General features: G+C 53.6%; 6 protein-coding genes across 6 annotated transcripts; 3 read left to right on the top strand and 3 right to left on the bottom strand.

Moving 5' to 3' along the window:
• Positions 1-805: 805 nt before the first annotated feature.
• Positions 806-5,182, top strand: QC762_501750 (uncharacterized protein). The gene is made up of 5 exons (XM_062890595.1): positions 806-2,691; positions 2,775-3,160; positions 3,220-3,500; positions 3,565-3,767; positions 3,950-5,182. Exons 1-5 carry the CDS (start codon positions 2,191-2,193, stop codon positions 5,063-5,065), a joined length of 2,487 nt encoding a protein of 828 aa, XP_062741576.1. The 5' UTR covers positions 806-2,190; the 3' UTR covers positions 5,066-5,182.
• TMP1 (Thymidylate synthase) lies at positions 5,101-6,595 on the bottom strand. The gene is made up of 3 exons (XM_062890596.1): positions 6,541-6,595; positions 6,139-6,443; positions 5,101-6,081 (listed from the first exon to the last, which is right to left on the bottom strand). The coding sequence occupies exons 2-3, from the start codon at positions 6,279-6,281 to the stop codon at positions 5,226-5,228; spliced, it is 999 nt and encodes a 332-aa protein (XP_062741575.1). The 5' UTR covers positions 6,282-6,443; positions 6,541-6,595; the 3' UTR covers positions 5,101-5,225.
• DIM1_2 (Dimethyladenosine transferase) lies at positions 6,528-7,714 on the top strand. Its single transcript, XM_062890597.1, has 3 exons — positions 6,528-6,684; positions 6,756-6,925; positions 7,009-7,714. Exons 1-3 carry the CDS (start codon positions 6,680-6,682, stop codon positions 7,260-7,262), a joined length of 429 nt encoding a protein of 142 aa, XP_062741574.1. The 5' UTR covers positions 6,528-6,679; the 3' UTR covers positions 7,263-7,714.
• Positions 7,715-8,267: 553 nt separating this feature from the next.
• Positions 8,268-13,124, top strand: QC762_501780 (uncharacterized protein). The gene is made up of 3 exons (XM_062890598.1): positions 8,268-8,954; positions 9,026-9,623; positions 9,701-13,124. The coding sequence occupies exons 1-3, from the start codon at positions 8,654-8,656 to the stop codon at positions 10,611-10,613; spliced, it is 1,812 nt and encodes a 603-aa protein (XP_062741573.1). The 5' UTR covers positions 8,268-8,653; the 3' UTR covers positions 10,614-13,124.
• QC762_501790 (uncharacterized protein) lies at positions 11,698-13,496 on the bottom strand (the record flags this gene model as incomplete). Its single annotated transcript, XM_062890599.1, has 4 exons — positions 11,698-12,650; positions 12,715-13,041; positions 13,164-13,263; positions 13,368-13,496. 4 exons carry the CDS (start codon positions 13,494-13,496, stop codon positions 12,046-12,048), a joined length of 1,161 nt encoding a protein of 386 aa, XP_062741572.1. The 3' UTR covers positions 11,698-12,045.
• Positions 13,497-14,593: 1,097 nt separating this feature from the next.
• Positions 14,594-15,815, bottom strand: QC762_501800 (uncharacterized protein; the record flags this gene model as incomplete). Its single annotated transcript, XM_062890600.1, has 2 exons — positions 14,594-15,342; positions 15,413-15,815. 2 exons carry the CDS (start codon positions 15,813-15,815, stop codon positions 14,594-14,596), a joined length of 1,152 nt encoding a protein of 383 aa, XP_062741571.1.
• Between the last annotated feature and the right edge of the window lie 478 nt (positions 15,816-16,293).

Raw genomic sequence — 16,293 nt, 5'->3', positions numbered from 1 at the left:
GAAGGAGCATCGTCGAATGTTGACAGGCCATCCTTGGGCGGCTTGGCCCGTGCAGTGTGCAATTTATGGTCACCAAGCACTTGGCTTCAGAAGCCGAGTGGGGCACTCGTCGCTTCCCCGTTTTGCCCCGCACCCTTCCATGGGACTCGGATCATCGGTGCCCCTCTTCCCCGCCATGCTAAGGCTATTGTGGACGACAGTTGGGACATCCTCAGAGGATACAGCACGGAGTACGGATTATCCTTATTGTTGTTCATATTTGGTAATGGTTGAGTTGTTCAAGCTCCTCTCGTACTCATTGGGTTGGCATACTTTTGCCTCTTCCGCTCTCTCCGATCGTATAAGTAAGTCATCGTATAGGTTACCATATTGAGTGCAGGGACTTGCACGAAATCCTGGGATATGAGTCCTTCTCTCTCCCTTCCAAGCTTGTTGGCAGCAAGCAAGCACCGAACTGGTCGATACGGTCCACATGTGAATACCTGGTGATGACCTGACTGCCCGGCACTGCCGCCAAACCACATGTTACTCTGAGAAATAGTTCCTGCAGAGGCCCACCTTCAGGGCCAATACGGGCACCAGAGCCGCTGACCAAGCCCAAGATCTCGATCAACGACATGTTCCAAGACGTTCCCAGTTGCATGATAGCCGAGCAGTCGTGGGGTATTTTCTGCCCTCAGCATAGCCAGCCATCGTATGATCTCGTTGAAGTGGCCCATCAAGCAGTTGAAGCTGATGTATAAGTCATCAACCCACGACTGAGTGTGATGTTTGCCAACACATCAATAGCTCATTACTCATAGCTCAATTATCTACCTAAACAGCTCATTCGATCTGTTGGTCTCACATCACCTATCCCTCACCACCATCCAATTCATTCCACCTGCAGACTCACAACCTCATAACCCCGCATCCAATCACCCCCTTGTCAACACCTCTAGCTTAGGCCCCTGTGAACTGCCCCGCTAGCCGCACGACATCTCCAACACTAGAAGCCCGCTAACAGCGGTTACAACGGACACTGTAACCAAGACGTCACCACTTCCAAGACGTCGTGATAGAAGAGAAAGGTTCGTCTCAAAACTTTGGGAATGCTGACGGATAATTTCCTGAGATCATTCCATCTCAAATTGATTCTTCAGATGATCTGACAGTAAGTAGAAGAGAAATTCTCAGCAACCCGTACACCGTCCAGATCAGATTCTTCGGAAGCCGGTCTCAGACAAGCTGTTGCTATTCAGCGAGACCGTTACGCAAAGAAAAAGAAAAGAATTTCTGCTGTAAGTTCCTGCACTATTCCATTTTCTCGCTCCTACACCTTGCTGTACGTGCCCGTTTCAGACTCGCGCATGGAGTCGATAGTCTCGTTCTGAGCTGTCACCGTGTCCGAGCCGACAGGTCGCGGGCCGTAGCCGGACCAGGGCAACTCTTTTTGTTTTCGAGAGAAGCCCCGAACCACAGTTATCACAGCCATGGCTTGGTGATGGACATTCTCACCGACTTTACCACCTGCACTTTCATGTATTGTGCAGGTGTGGTAGCTTTCGTCCAATGACCTCTGTGGGCTCCAAGCCAACCCCGCCGTGACCCCAAGCACGAGATGCATTCCTGCCCTGCCAGGGCCATCTACAGACTGCGTATCTTGTGAGCCCTCCGGCAGCGAGATGGGCGGCATGCTGTGGCGCGGGGATCAAGCACCGTGTGTCCCACGTCAAGGGTGGCACAAGGCAGGGGGCAAAAAGTGAGAAGAGCTTCATGGAACGACGAGATATCGCCATTGTCGTTCTCGCCCATTCGAGGCACACAGATCAACCAGGTTTTGGATCGTGAAATTGACAATCTCGCAGGTGACACCACCAATTCCCGGCAGTCTGGACCCAAGAGAAGTCCCTCGGGAAGCACTGACCTGACATCGAACCTGACTCGACAACGAACATACTCCTCGGCGGACGTCCCCCATCGTCTTACGCTTGCACGAGCTGAGCTCATTGTTCCTACCCCGCCTCACATTACCAAGTACCTCAGGTACCACGGTACCAGAGCAGAGAGCAGCAGACCACTGCATCGCAGCATCCCACTGGACCCGCCTGGCTGCAGCTGCAAGACGAATACCTGCGTCACCGCCTCGCGAGGACCTCCCCCGCGTCCATAGCAAGCTCGACAGCTGTTTTTTCCCGATTTTCTTGAACAATGGATCAGGATCAGCGCCCCTCCTCACCGTCGACCACCCTTGCTTCCCGCCACCATAACGAGAACACCGACAGCTTCCCAGCGCCAACCGTCGTCCCATCCTCGCCATCCCAAGCCCAGAACGGGTCTGGGTCCCCCCGCTTTGCCCGTCAACTGGCCTCGTCCCCAGCTGCGATCCAGGAACAGGAAAGAGCTATAAGCCCTTTGTCCTCCCCCGTTGCTCCCTCCACTCTCGCTCAACCTCAACAATCTTCTTCCTCTGATCGTGCCAGTTCTTTGTTTGCAAATCCACACGAGCAGAGCTCAGATCATACACATACAAATAATCGATCCCATCCCGATCATTACAACCACAAGAGTCTTCGTCCTGTCGTACACGCTGTCAACGCAGCCATGGCGTTCGAAAAGGGACGCAAGTTCTCCACGGGCACTTCGGTGCACCGCAAGCGCCAGATGAGCACATTGGTGGAGAAGGAAGGTCACTTTGGTCCTGCCCTCACCGTAAGCTAGCCACTTTGCCTGCCTGTCTCTGTTTGTTCTCTTCACAGTACATAAAAACTGATGATGGCTTTTGTCTCTACAAGACCCTCTACCTCGGTGTCTCGGCCGTCTTCTCAGACGACCACACGGCCGTTGTAGCCCTGGCAATTCACGACACAGTCTATCTCGTGGACTTTTCCGTCAAGCATATTATGCTGGACGACGCCATGAAGATGGGGGCCGATCTGATTGCTGACTACGTGATTGCCGAAGTGGAAAAGTACGAGCACGAGAACTTTGCCAAGTTTATCGGTGCTGGTCTGCCCACGACGCTCAAGTACATGAGCCCGAGCTTGTGCTCGAGGCTGTGGCTGGAGCTGGATATTGTGCCGATTGTGATGCGGCCGGACGATGAGCACAAGGAGAAGTCGTTTTGGGATGTGAAGAGGGTGGACGAGCAGGCTGATTCTATGGCGCGGAAGTGTATCATGTGAGTGTTGTTGGCGTACAACTCGAGCTCAACCGGCAGACACTAATGGGACCCGATAGGAACTTCGGCCCCTCTCTTGTTCCTCTTCTTCACGTTGGCTGGCGAGGAATTGTCCAGACTGATGCTGGCTTCCGAGCCCACCTTACAACAGTCCAGAACCACAAGGACACTTGCAGCCATGCTACGTGGGAGACCATGTTGACGTATGCAAAGAAGCTCCGCGCGAACAAGACCAAGATTGCCTTCTTCAGTTCCACACCTCAAGGTGGTGGTGTGGCTCTGATGCGTCACGCATTGGTCCGTTTTGCCCGTCTCATGGGGGTGGACTTGACTTGGTATGGTAAGTAGAGGATACAACTTGAGCTCTGTCCGGAGGAGTCTGTGAGGCTGACGTTTTTGGACAGTCCCCAAGCCTCGTCCTGGTGTCTTCCGTATCACCAAGAACATCCACAACATTCTCCAGGGTGTGAGCCACCCCGACCAACGAATCTCGGCCGAGGAGAAGCAGTCCATCATTGACTGGATCACCGACAATGCGAACCGTTACTGGTTCTCTGAGGGTGGGCCACTGTGCTCGCCCGCGGACGGTGGTGCTGATGTTGTCATTGTAGGTACCTTGTACTTTCCTCTCCATGAGTCTTTTTTTCTCCCTCTCACTCGAACCAACGTCTACCCTCCATCATGCACGTTCCCTGGTTAAGGTTGTCCACCTGACCACAGCCACCACAACGGGAGCGTGGGGGAGTTCTTTCTCTTCCTACAGTACCACGGTTACTGACGTTGTCTTAGATTGACGACCCGCAAATGCCCGGCCTCATCCCCCTGATCAAGAAAGCCACTCCTGACCGGCCCGTCCTCTACCGCTCCCACATCCAGATCCGCAGCGACCTGGTCGCCAAGGCCGGCTCGCCCCAAGCCGACATCTGGGACTTCTTGTGGTCCAACATCCAAGGCGCAGACATGTTCATCTCCCACCCCATCCCCATCTTTGTCCCCCACACTGTCCCCCGAGAGAAGGTCGTCTACCTCCCCGCAACAACCGACTGGCTCGACGGCCTGAACAAGCACCTCAACAAGTGGGACAGCGGTTACTACGGCCACATCTACAACGTGGCCTGCCACTCGCAGCGCATGACGGAGCTGAACTGGCCAGCGAGGAAGTATATCATTCAAGTTGCGAGATTTGACCCTGCGAAGGGCATCCCTACCGTGATTGACTCCTATGCCGAATTCCGTCGCAGGTGTGACAAGCAAGGGCTCACCGATGTGCCTCAGTTGGTGGTTTGTGGAAACGGGTCCGTCGACGACCCGGACGCGAGCCTGATCTATGATCAGACCATGAGCCAGCTCGAGACGTACTACCCTGACCTGATCAAGGATGTGAGCGTCATGAGGCTGGATCCGAATGATCAGCTGATCAATACCCTGCTTGCCAACGCGCACATCGTGCTGCAGTTGTCAACTCGGGAGGGTTTCGAGGTCAAAGTTTCGGAAGCACTTCATGCGGGTAGACCGGTGATTGTGACTGCCACGGGGGGCATTCCGCTGCAGGTCAAGGACAAGGTGAATGGGTTTTTGGTCCAACCGGGGGATTGGAAGGCGGTGGCGGGGCACTTGATGGAGCTCTTTACGGATGAGGAGCTGTGGAAGAAGATGAGCCATGCTGCTGCCACGGGGGTGTCGGATGAGATCGGGACCGTGGGCAACGCGCTCGGGTGGTTTTATTTGGCGGCCAAGTGGAACGAGGTGGGCGTGGAAAAGCATGGGAAGGGGGGGCTGAAGGGGAATGAGAAGTGGGTGAATGATATGGCGAGGGAGGAGGCGGGTTTCCCGTACGCGGAGGGGGAGAATAGGTTGCCGAGGCACTTTACGCAGAGCAAGGAGGTGCCGGTGCATAGCAAGTAAGAAGAAAGGGTTTGATACCGCGATGGAAGAGGGTTTTAGGAACAAATAGCATGGACTTTTGTGTCAGATGAATATACCGCCTCTGCTTTACACGTCTAATTATTTGGGTTGAATATCCAGTCGCCTGCAACTTTATCTATGATGCCAAATCAGCTTGGAACTATACAGACATCTCCATCGAGATAACCTTGTGCGGGTTATACCCCTTGATCTCGAAATCTTCCAACTTCCACCCATCAATACTTCCCCCTTTCTCCCTCTTGATCTCCAACTCTGGGAACTCCCTCGGTTCTCTTTCCAGCTGCGTCTTGAGAGCATCAACATGATTCAAATACACATGCGCATCCCCCATCACGTGCGTCAAGCTCCCCGGCACCAAATCACACACATGGGCCAGCATGTGCGTCAGCAGCGCATAACTCGCGATATTAAACGGCACCCCCAACCCCATATCACAACTCCGCTGGTACAGTTGACAGTGTAGATGCCCCTTGACCTCCCTCCCCTCCTCCGTCTCTTTCCTCGACCTAGGATAAGAGACATAAAACTGGGCAAACATGTGACACGGCGGGAGGACCATTTGGCTCATGTCCTTTGGGTTCCACGCCGAGAGGATCAGTCTCCTATCGTACGGGTTCGTCTTGAGGGTCTGGACGATGCGCGCGAGCTGGTCGACGCCCTGGCCGGTGTAGTCTGTTTTGGAGTCAACGTACTCTGCGCCAAAGTGGCGCCACTGGAAGCCGTACACGGGGCCGAGGTCGCCCTCTTCGCGGTGGGTGAGGCCTAGGCTGTCGAGGAAGGCGCGGGAGCCGTTGCCGTCCCAAATTTTGACGTTTTGGGAGGACAAGGGGAGGGAGGAGGTGGAGCCGGAGATGAACCAGAGGAGTTCGAGGATTATGGCACGGGTAAAGACGCGTTTTGTGGTTAGGAGGGGGAGGAGGGGGGTTCCTGTTGGGGTGGAGAGGGAGAACTTGAGTGGGGAGGGGGCGAAGAGGGAGTAGGTGCCTGTCCCGGTTCTGGAGAGAAGATGGTTAGATGATGAGTGGGAAAGGGGAGTGAGAAAGGGGGCATACCGGTCCCGGCGGAGTTCACCGTTTTCGAGGATGTCGCGGACGAGGTCGAGGTATTGGTATTCTTCGTGTCTTTTTAGCGGGGTGGTGGCTGCTGGGGCCGCGGCCGGCGCGGCGGGGGTTGTGGAAGGGGCTTCAACTGTCATTTTCAAGACTTGAGAATATTTGGGAAATTGAAAGATTCGCGACAACGCTGGAAAGTGCTGGCTTGTTGAATGGTGGTGTTGCTCACGAGGCAATAGAGGGGTCTCCCCAAAACCATTAACGCGTCGACGCGAAAGAGCGAGTGGACCGTGCGCCCCGTAAGGCTGGTAGGCCCGGCCCTGTTACGTCAGCAAATCTGATGCAACGTGGTGGGGGCTTTTCGACAGCCTTCGAGAAGGCGACGGTCCAGAAAGTTCACACTTCAACTTGCTCGTTCTTTTCTAATCCTGCCGCAGCAACTACATCAACTCCTGCGCGCCAGATTTTACGCCATCAACAAAATTATCTACATTTCGAATACTACACCGAGCCGTTTTGCGACAAGCCCGTATATATCACAATGTCGTATGTTGAGCCCCGCCCCTTAGCCGCCTGTGTCTTTGTCGGTTAGTTACTAACCAACCAACGGCTTCTAGTTTCGTACTGCCACACTTGGAGACCGGCTGGCACGTCGACCAAGCTATCCTTAGCGAAGAAGAGCGCCTGGTAGTCATCAGGTTTGGCAGAGATGGCAGCAGTGCGTGTATGCGACAAGATGAGGTGCTCTACCGCATCGCCGACAAGGTCAAGAACTTTGCAGTCATCTGTAAGCTTTCCCTCCGTTTCTGTTTGTTTTTTTGTTTTTGGCTTTGGCGCAAAGCAAATGCTAACCATGACTTTCTACTCTAGACGTTTGCGACATCGAGAAGGTCCCCGACTTCAACACAATGTACGAGCTTTACGACGAGTGCACCCTCATGTTCTTCTTCCGCAACAAGCACATGATGATCGATCTGGGCACCGGTGACAACAACAAGATCAAGTGGGTGCTGGAAGACAAGCAGGAGCTCATCGACATTATCGAGACGGTATATCGGGGTGCGAAGAAGGGCCGTGGTCTGGTGGTCAGCCCCAAGGACTATTCCACGAGACATCGGTACTAAGGTGGCTGGACATGAGGTAAAGGGCTTGGCTTTGGGGAGAGATTGTGGCTTACGTTTAGGAACCAACGGTCTCTGGTTACTTTGGGCGAGGTGGCGATATTGAGGCAGTTGGAGATATACCCGGGATCATGAAAGGCAAGCAGGAATGATTCAGTCAAGATAGCGGAAGAATGCTAATGCTTTCAGAAAAATGGATGAGGTCTCCCCCCTGGTGCAGATTGCTCGCTACCCTTTCGAGTAGGTAAGCCGTAGGTCTATGCTGAGATGCTGACTTGGCGCATGTTTGGAGTTGCAGCACAGTCTTGGCCTGGAAGAAGTGTGAGTCCTCACAACTTTGCATCCTCAAGGTATTGTATGACGATAAACCATTGGAATGTAGTGAAGCGCATTTACATGTGCCCCCAAATAATATCCATACAAGTTCTTATCACGACCTTCTCGCGGGGGATCGCGTCACCTTATCCGCTGTGATCGTGGGGGTACAGCCCCCTGAAATGGATATTAAACCTGATCTGGCTTAGGTCGCCTCCATCCGAAGTGTCCACTTCCAACATTTGAATCTAGGGCTAACCTGGAAGCACCCATGTTGATTCTGACAGACGCCAACCTGGAAGTGCAGCAAGCTTGCAATCTGACACCGGACCCTGATTTTCACACGTGTATTTTCATCTGATTTTTGACAAAAACCGCCATTGCCCATGCCAGTCAAGCCGTTCTCGAGCCGTCCAAGAAGTGTACGCATAAAATGCGACATGATAACAGGAAAGACGCAGCGCAGCTGGAGGAGGCAATGTCTCGGCGCTGCGGTTGGCTTTGCAACAGGGAGGTGGAAAGACGGTTGTGTCGTGCCGATAGGAAACCCCAGCAGCGAATAGCGCCCCATCTTTTCCCAAACGGGGGCTTTCCAAGCAAATATGTGGGGATAGTCCACTGGTCTGCGCGTCGTTCAGGGGTTTTTCTTCAGGGGAGAAGGAAAGGGCTCCAGGCACTTGGCAATCCCAATTTTTGGATCCTGCCAACTGCAAACTCGCAAACCACAGGCCGTCGCACCTGTCCATTCATTCATTCATTCATTCATTCTCCATTCCATTTATTATCGTGCCGAGTTCTTGTGTTCGCTGCGGTTGTTTGTTCTGGCTTGCTTTGCTTGCTTGCTTGCTTTCACAGCCTGACTCTGCCTCTGCCTATTGCAGTTGCTCCTGTCGCTCGTTTATTGTCGTTGCGTCGTTGTCTTTACCCGGACGCCGCTCCCCTCTTTCTCACGATCGATGCAGTCCAGAAGCCACCAACCGTAATTTTCCCACTTCATCCCCCCACCACCCGCCAACCTGGAGGCCTTCACCTACAGCAGACCGGGCGACAAATCGCCCGCGTCCAAAGCTGCCGCTGCCATGAACCGTCTGGCTTTGGCCCATCCCAAGATACGGCGCCTGGCCTTCAGTCGTCAGGCGCTGTTCGTCGGCCTCGCCATATGCTTCGTCTGGTTCGTCACCGTGTCGATGCGCAACGATGTTTCAGAGCACTGGTCACGGCTCGGCCTTCAGCTTCCCGATCTGCGAAAACAACCACAACGGATGCCAACTCACAATGTCCTACCACCACTCGCCCCGCGCATTCCCTGTTACGGTCCCCGTGGACACCTTCTGGGACATAGCCCCGACGACGACCTTGTTGAGAAGGAGATTGATGGCCGTAAGCGCGCTCCCTTCGGCGTCGTTATCTCACGCGGTTTTCTTTGTTCTAACAAACAATGCCATTGACAGCCTACCCAATCCCATTTGCCGGCTCCTTTGAGGCCCTCGGCTTTGACTTGACCTACATGACGGCCGAAAACCGCTACGGACCCTATGGCTACGGCGAAGACAAGGAGGACTACAAGCGCCAAAAGGTCGACTGGGCCAACCTTGACTGGGGCAAGCTGCAGAATGAGTGCTTCTACCGAAACCGAGAGCGCTTCCCCGAAGCCGCCGAGCCATTGAACGACACGCGCATCGAGACCCGATTCACCTACCGAAAGAACGCCCCTTTCTCGGAAATCAGGCACTGGCACGAATTCGAGCCAAGCAGGAGGACCGCCATTGTGGTGCGCGTGTGGAAGGGATACGAGTACTCGTCTGAGGATATGTACTACATCCGCTCGCTCATTGCTGAAACGTCGCTCAAGTCCGGTGGCGAGTACCAGGTCATTCTTCTGGTCGACATGAAGGATTACGAGGGATACAAGCCCGAGATTTTTGCTTCGAGAGAGCTGTACGAGCAAGGTCTGAAGGATGCCGGCGTTCCTCCCGAGTTTGCCTCGATTGCGATTCTGTGGGACAACCGGCTCCTGGACAGCTGGTACCCGGACGTTGAGGAGCATCGGTAAGTTAACCGGGTCGACATGGCGGCAACCCCCATATCTCGTTTTGGCTGACAGGCGAACTAACAAGCTACGCTAGCACCATGTGGCAGGTGTTCCAGCCCATGCAGCTCCTCGCGCTCTTTTACCCCGAGTTTGATCACTGGTGGCAGGTCGAAATGGACATGCGCTTCATGGGTGATGCCGGCAAGATGCTTGACAGGCTGGCACTCTTTGCGCGCGAGGAGCCCCGCAAGCAGGCCCTCGAGCGTGCCACTTTCTGGCATATGATTAACGAAATCGGAGATTACGAAGAATTCTCAAAGCAGGTCGACAAGGCGAACAACGGCGGCTCTTTGGCTTGGGGTCCCATGCGAGTGAGGGAGATCTTGCCCATTGGGCCCGAGCCTCCGGTATCCGACCCGCGCAACGAAACCTTCCGCTGGGGCGTCGGCGAAGAGGCTGACGTGATCACGACCTCGTACTGCAACGACGCCAACAAACCGAATAGCTGGGTGTTCAAGGAGTGGATTTACGGCTTTAAGAAAGGCGTTCAGACACCCCGCTACTACTGCCCACCGGCCATCATGCGTGGCAGCAGAACGCTGCTCCTGGCCATTCACCAAGCCCAAGTCGAGCAAGGGATCCGTGTGCCAAGCGAGGCCACTCTCCCAAGCTTTGCGCTCTGGCACGGACTCAAGCTCAGCTTCCCTCAGCACCCCGTCTTCCACCGCGACAACGGTGATGACAAGATGCAGGATGAGTGGTGGCGCGGTGGGCCCCAGGCCAGCAAATCCGGCAACGGCCCCGACAATCTCGACCACCCTCGGGGCATGGGCCTGACTTTCTGGTGGGAATCGGACTTCCCTCGTCAAATCTTCAGCGCGTGGACAGGCCGCAAGCTGGAGGAGGACGTCGACTTCCCCTGGTTATTACATCAGCAAGACGGGCAAATATTTGCACCCAATATCATAATGCATCCGATGAAGCACATCAAGGACGACAAGGAATGAACGACGACGCGAGGAACAAAAGTCTTTTTATGTATGAAAGAATTATTTACTACAGGGAAGATTACATGAAAGGCAGGGCGGGATTATCAACGGTACTTTATATCATTCAACACTTCTTTTTCTTTTTCAAAAGCCACACAACGCATTACCACGCAAATGGCCGATGGGAATGTCCTTTTACCACACTTTACACCACACTACCTTTTTTGGGCGGGGAGTCATGGAGCAAAAACGGGCGAGGGGTGGCTGGCCAGCAGCTTTTTTTTTTTTTTTGAGCATAGCAAAACGTTTTTTGCTTAGTGGGGGGCTTAAGGGGGTGGTGGGTTGACAAGGGATTTGCTGGGTCTTCTTGCCCTTGTTTTCCTGTGCTGCCACAATTTTATTTTCTGATACAGACTTTTTTTTTCTTTCTGCTCTTCGTTTCGTTTTGTGTTTTTACTTAATGTGTATGTTTGGGAGGGGAGAGCAGGATGCATATTGCATTTGTTTAGCAGCAGCATTACTTTTAAGGGGGAAGAATTGGATGTTATGTAGCACCAAGCAGGCGAGAAAAAATGCGGATACCCACCATCTCGAAGATCTATCTTACTCTACGTATCAGACGGACAAAGTTTATGATGTTTGGTGAAAGGTGAAGCTTGTGAGAGGTTCCGTGTGTCAAAGGGGAGGGACAAGACAAACTTTTCCCTTCCACAGGGTAAAGAGGAGGCAAACTGTGGCAAAAATAAATAAATAAATAAAAAGGATAAAAGGGTTTAACGGCGCGCGATGAGATCTTCTCTTTTCGAAACGGTAGACTAGGGAAAGCTCCATTTGTGACGTCAGGTGTGGGTGGAGGGATCGGCTGAGATCTTCAGGGTCGGGAAGGGAAAGGGAGGAGTGGGATGGGTAGATCTGGTGTTTCATCTGTCGTTGACCTGGTACGCGGACCGTTGGGATCTTCCAAGTGTTGGTTTGTGTGGGACGGAGTGGTGGGACGCGGTTTGCGGGTGAGACGGGAAGGGGTGGTGGTACGGTGATGATTGATGGTTTGAGGGGATTGGTGTGGTTTGGGGACTTGGGAGGTGAAGCTCCGGTTAGGGGGGCGAGCAGAAGCTAGGTGTTTCAAAGAAGCGTTGATTGAGAGTTGTATACATGGCTGTTTCACGGTTATTGCCATGTGGATGGACTGCTTATCATGAAAAGCTGAAAGCCCCATGTTTTTCATTACCGGTGCATCAAGAAAGGTTAACTTCACTCAAGGCTTCGGTAGGGCGTATCTGTGCTCAGCACCTCATAATGGAAAGCTTTCTTTCTCAATGTCAACAAGCCAATTTTCTTCAAAGCAGACTACAAGTATGTACCAGATAATTTTGAACTCATACCACCATTCCAACAATATACTTATCTCTCCTTCATCCCCTCCAACAATCCCTCACATTTCCCTCGACTCTTAAACCAGTCCAAAAGTCCAAGAAGTCTCCTGAACATACCGCTCCCCCGGCCCAAAGATCTGCTTCTCGAGACGTCCCCACTCCGGCTTGTTAATCCCATCAGGATAATCCTGCGCCTCAATCGCGACACAGCTGCTCTTGACAACCTTGTTGTTCTTCTCCCCCAGCCCCTGGGTGCTCTTCTTCACGTCCGCGCTCCCGTCCATCCACGAGCAAGAATAAATCACCACCCCGGGCTGATCAGTCCTCAGCTCCGCCTTGACACCACTAAACTCGCTCGCCAACGTCAGGACGACCGCGTCCTCGGGGGCGTCCTCGATGAGCCAGTACCCGTTGTACCCCTCGCACGCGCCGTTGGCGCCGCAGTTGCCCTGGAACTTGGGGTCATCGCGGGAGTGGCCGAACTTGAGGTTGGCGGAGGAGGCAAAGTCGTTGATGGAGCCCGGGGCGGCGGTGAGGATCTTGCCGGTGGGGAGGGCGCCTTGGTCGGCTTCGAGGTAGCGGGAGGAGTAGGGGAGGTGGAGGGTGTGGTCCCAGATCAGGGAGGTGGCCGGGTTGCGGTAGGCGTCGAGGTTGAAGTAGGTGTGCTGAGTCAGGAGGATCGCTTTTCCATCTGAGTGTTAGAATGCGGCCACCGAGACGAAAACGGGAAAAGGGGGAAAACAAACGAGTCTTTTGATCAAGCGAATCAGCCGTGATCTTTATTTTCCACGTGCTGTCAGTAACGCTGTATGTCACGCTCGACTTGACATCGCCGAAAAACCCCAGGGAAGAGTTGGACTTGTCCAAAATCGAAAAAGTGATCGAGTCCTCCGACAGGGCAGTCACCTCCCAGAAGCGGAACGACCAGTTGTTCGTCCCGCTGTGGAGGGTGTTGTCGCCGTCGTTTTTCTGCGTGGTGTACTCGACGCCGTCGATGGAGTATTTCCCGTTGCCGATGCGGTTGGCGTAGCGTCCCGGGATGGCGTTGTAGACGGGATGGCCTGGGTCGACGGCTGGAAGCGAGCGAGCTGTCAGTCAAGGTCCAGTGATCAAGTTGCTGCTGCATCTTCGCCTAAAGTTTTGTGGGGAGGGAAGGAGTTCAGGCTGTTTTTTGTTTGAATCATGGTGTACTGACGGTAGTAGTCAATGTCGTCGTATCCCAAGACAACATCAATATCATCACCGTTCTTATCTCTAACAAAGAGGTTGGTGAGCGTGGCGCCGTAGGGGATGAACTATTTTCAAGTTTGTCAATGTGAATGCTTCCGTCTTCCCCGCTTTTGAATTGAATTCGCCGCCAAAAGACACGATCACGCCATGTTCATGAAAAAGGACATACCTGAGCCTTGATCCCAGGAGCGGAAATGGTATATTTCCCATCAGCACCCGGGGCAAACCCTTCAGTCTGGCGAACAACCGCCGCTGCCTGAGCGACCGAGGCCATGATGAACGTTGTCGAGAACCTCATGTTTTTTCTCTCAAGTCCAAAAACCGACACTACAATACCCAGACCAGACTGGCACCAACCAACCCCACCCGCCCTTGTCCGGATGCCTCGGTTATATATACCTACCACATCCTTCTGGGACTGCTTATGGTTTCATTCTCCCCGCACGCTGACCACGTCTCACTCGTCTACTTAGTCTGGATGAGAGGTCCTTGATTCCAATCTTTCGTCAAACAACCCATTGTGCCGGCGTCCCGGTAAATATTCCACACACACTTTCATAGATTGAAATGGCCCCAGGTGACCCATGGAAACCGGTGCTCCGGACTTTTTGGCTTGGGAGGAATACGACTTGCCAACATGGTTTAGAGTGTACATGAATGCGGGGGAGTATGGCACCTAGTATGATGATCTTTACCAGTACCTAGCGCAAGTGTGGGTGTTTATTACGACTTGCATATCAGGCTGAAGTACCCAGGTTTCTTGGAATGAGATAGCGGCCAAGTCTTATAGGCTACCAACGGGGACTATATGGGTCATTCGTTCATGCAGGAACCTTTTCGTTTGAAGGCGGGAATTGCGATTGCCCAATCACTGACGGCGGGAAAGGTGATGATGAATGAATCAATGGGGCGGTATCATCCGGCTCGGGGCTTACTCCCTTTTCTGGGGGGTTGATTCGGGGTTGTGGTGGTGGTGTAGAGTGGTTTTGGAGTAAGGGGTATGCGGTCAGCCACTCCTTCTGGCTTACGCCATCTTGGTTTCTTGGAAGAAGTCGCAAATCCTATTGGGGTATCCGGTAGCCGAAGTCCGCGGGTGATGCTGACTGTTGATGAGGAATACAATGGCGTACCATCGTTTGACTTTGCCGGCAACGGTTGGCAAAATGCTTCTCGAGGTCCGGCCCCGAGATCTTGCGGGAAACAAGCCCGTGGACGCCTTGCGGGGTCTGGATGCTTGCAATAAAGTTGGTCTGTCATGATATGAGAACGTCCAAATAACATCAAGTATGGGTGTGTTTCAACCAGACGGCATGCAACCCCCAACCCACAACCATGAACGCCCTCGCTACCTAGAAAGCATATCAGAATTAAGGTCCTCCAATAACGACAAACCCATCAGCCAGCCATCTCATGCGCCCGCCCCCCAAGGCCATTTGCAGGCCACACATTTGTTCCCCCCATCTCCATCGGAGAGTTTGCTGTGCCCAACTCCCCACCAAACTGATGCTGTGGATATTGCTGATAGGAATGATGATGAGTCGCAGGACCTAGAGCTGTCGCATAATTCGGCGGAGCTCCAACTTTGGCATAGACATCGCCGTTCCCATAGGGCCCTATTGGTGGTTGCTGGTAGTCTTCCACTGGAAGTTTCCCGCCTCTCCTCTTGCGCCTCCAGAGCCAGAACGCGCCAGCTCCCACGGCAATGACTGCCACCGTCACGCCGACGGCCATACCCGCCGATGCCCCTGCGCTGAGACCTGAACTCGGAGCATCATTCGAACTCGGTTGGATACTTCCGCTTGTCGGTGTCGGTGAACTGTCATCAGTTTGGTTGGCGGCAGCATCAGTCTGGGTTGTCGATGACTGGGTCGTTGAACTCGCACTTGTGGAAGTCGACGTGGAGGTTGTCGTTTGTGTTTGCGTTTGAGTTTGAATTGGCGACGCCGACTCTTTCGACGGCGGATTTCCCAACCCAAACGTCTTGCTCCCTCCCTTACGCTCTTGGCCGATAACGTTGAACGTTTGGCTATTGGCACCATACTTCTCATCTGGGCTTCTAAGATTGAACCAGCACGGCGTAGCCGAGGTGAGATTGAGAAGGACGGGCACAGTAGCGTTGAAGCCGGGTGCCTCTTGGATGAATTCTGTTAACCGGTGTCAGCAATGTCTATGAGAATATGCTGGCTGCTTGGGTCAGGTATGTGGTGAACGTACGCGTCTCTCCTATACCGGGCTTGCAGAACGTCCACAGAGTGACCCTGGTGAAGCTGCTAATGTACTGGACATTCACCGTGTCCATAAAGTGGTAGGTTTCCGAATCATCATCCTGCACTGGGTATAAGAAACTCGAGAACTGAGACGGACCATCGCTCTGCGCCGACACAAACAGCCCTGACGCTGCTGATAGCAGCAGGATAGTTGCTGCCGTGGTAGTCCTCATTTTCTGGCGGATCACAGCGCGTGCTACTTTCGACCCCTGTAAAGATGGGAAGTACCGCAACGTAATAGGAAACCGTGTGTGCAAAACGGGAGCGAGGAAAAGAAAGAGAGGGAAACGAGGAGAGGCCGGGGGAAAAAGGAAACGCGATTCTCTCTCCCGCCCGTCACAAGCGCCCATCAACGGCAAGCGTGAGGCTCAGAAAATGGAAAAGAACGGAACCCACGATGGTCGCATCCGAGCCAACAGGCGCACTCGCCCCTTGAATCTACCACGCTGCCCCCACGAAGCAGCTTGCCGCGAGGAAGCGAGGGTCGGTCGAGATGGTCGAGAGGGTCGAGAGGTGAACCTCGAGCGATTCCCGACCCCACAACAGTCCAAGTTTCATTCCAAGATCTCCACCTGCGGGTGTCCTTTAGATGTGCTCAAGGTTGGTGTTGCGTTGCATTCTGGCCCTGTGCTGTGCCACATGGTGAATTAAGGGGATAAAATCTCTCCATAATCCCGGCTATAATGCTGTTCCTCCACCAGATAAACTCTACTGAGAGATCTCAGTGGCTGCAGCCCACCCGACGATGCCTGTGGTGTAACCAACGGCAAGGGGCTTGCGGCGCAGGTAGCGGGCTTGATGTTACTCTGTAACAAGTCTGGAAATTCG

The sequence above is a fragment of the Podospora pseudocomata genome, chromosome 5 (assembly GCF_035222375.1).
Source record: "Podospora pseudocomata strain CBS 415.72m chromosome 5, whole genome shotgun sequence".
NCBI classification, from domain to species: Eukaryota; Fungi; Ascomycota; class Sordariomycetes; order Sordariales; family Podosporaceae; genus Podospora; species Podospora pseudocomata.
The sequence above is the reverse complement of the archived record's forward strand: the minus strand, read 5'-3'. Positions and strand labels throughout refer to the sequence as shown.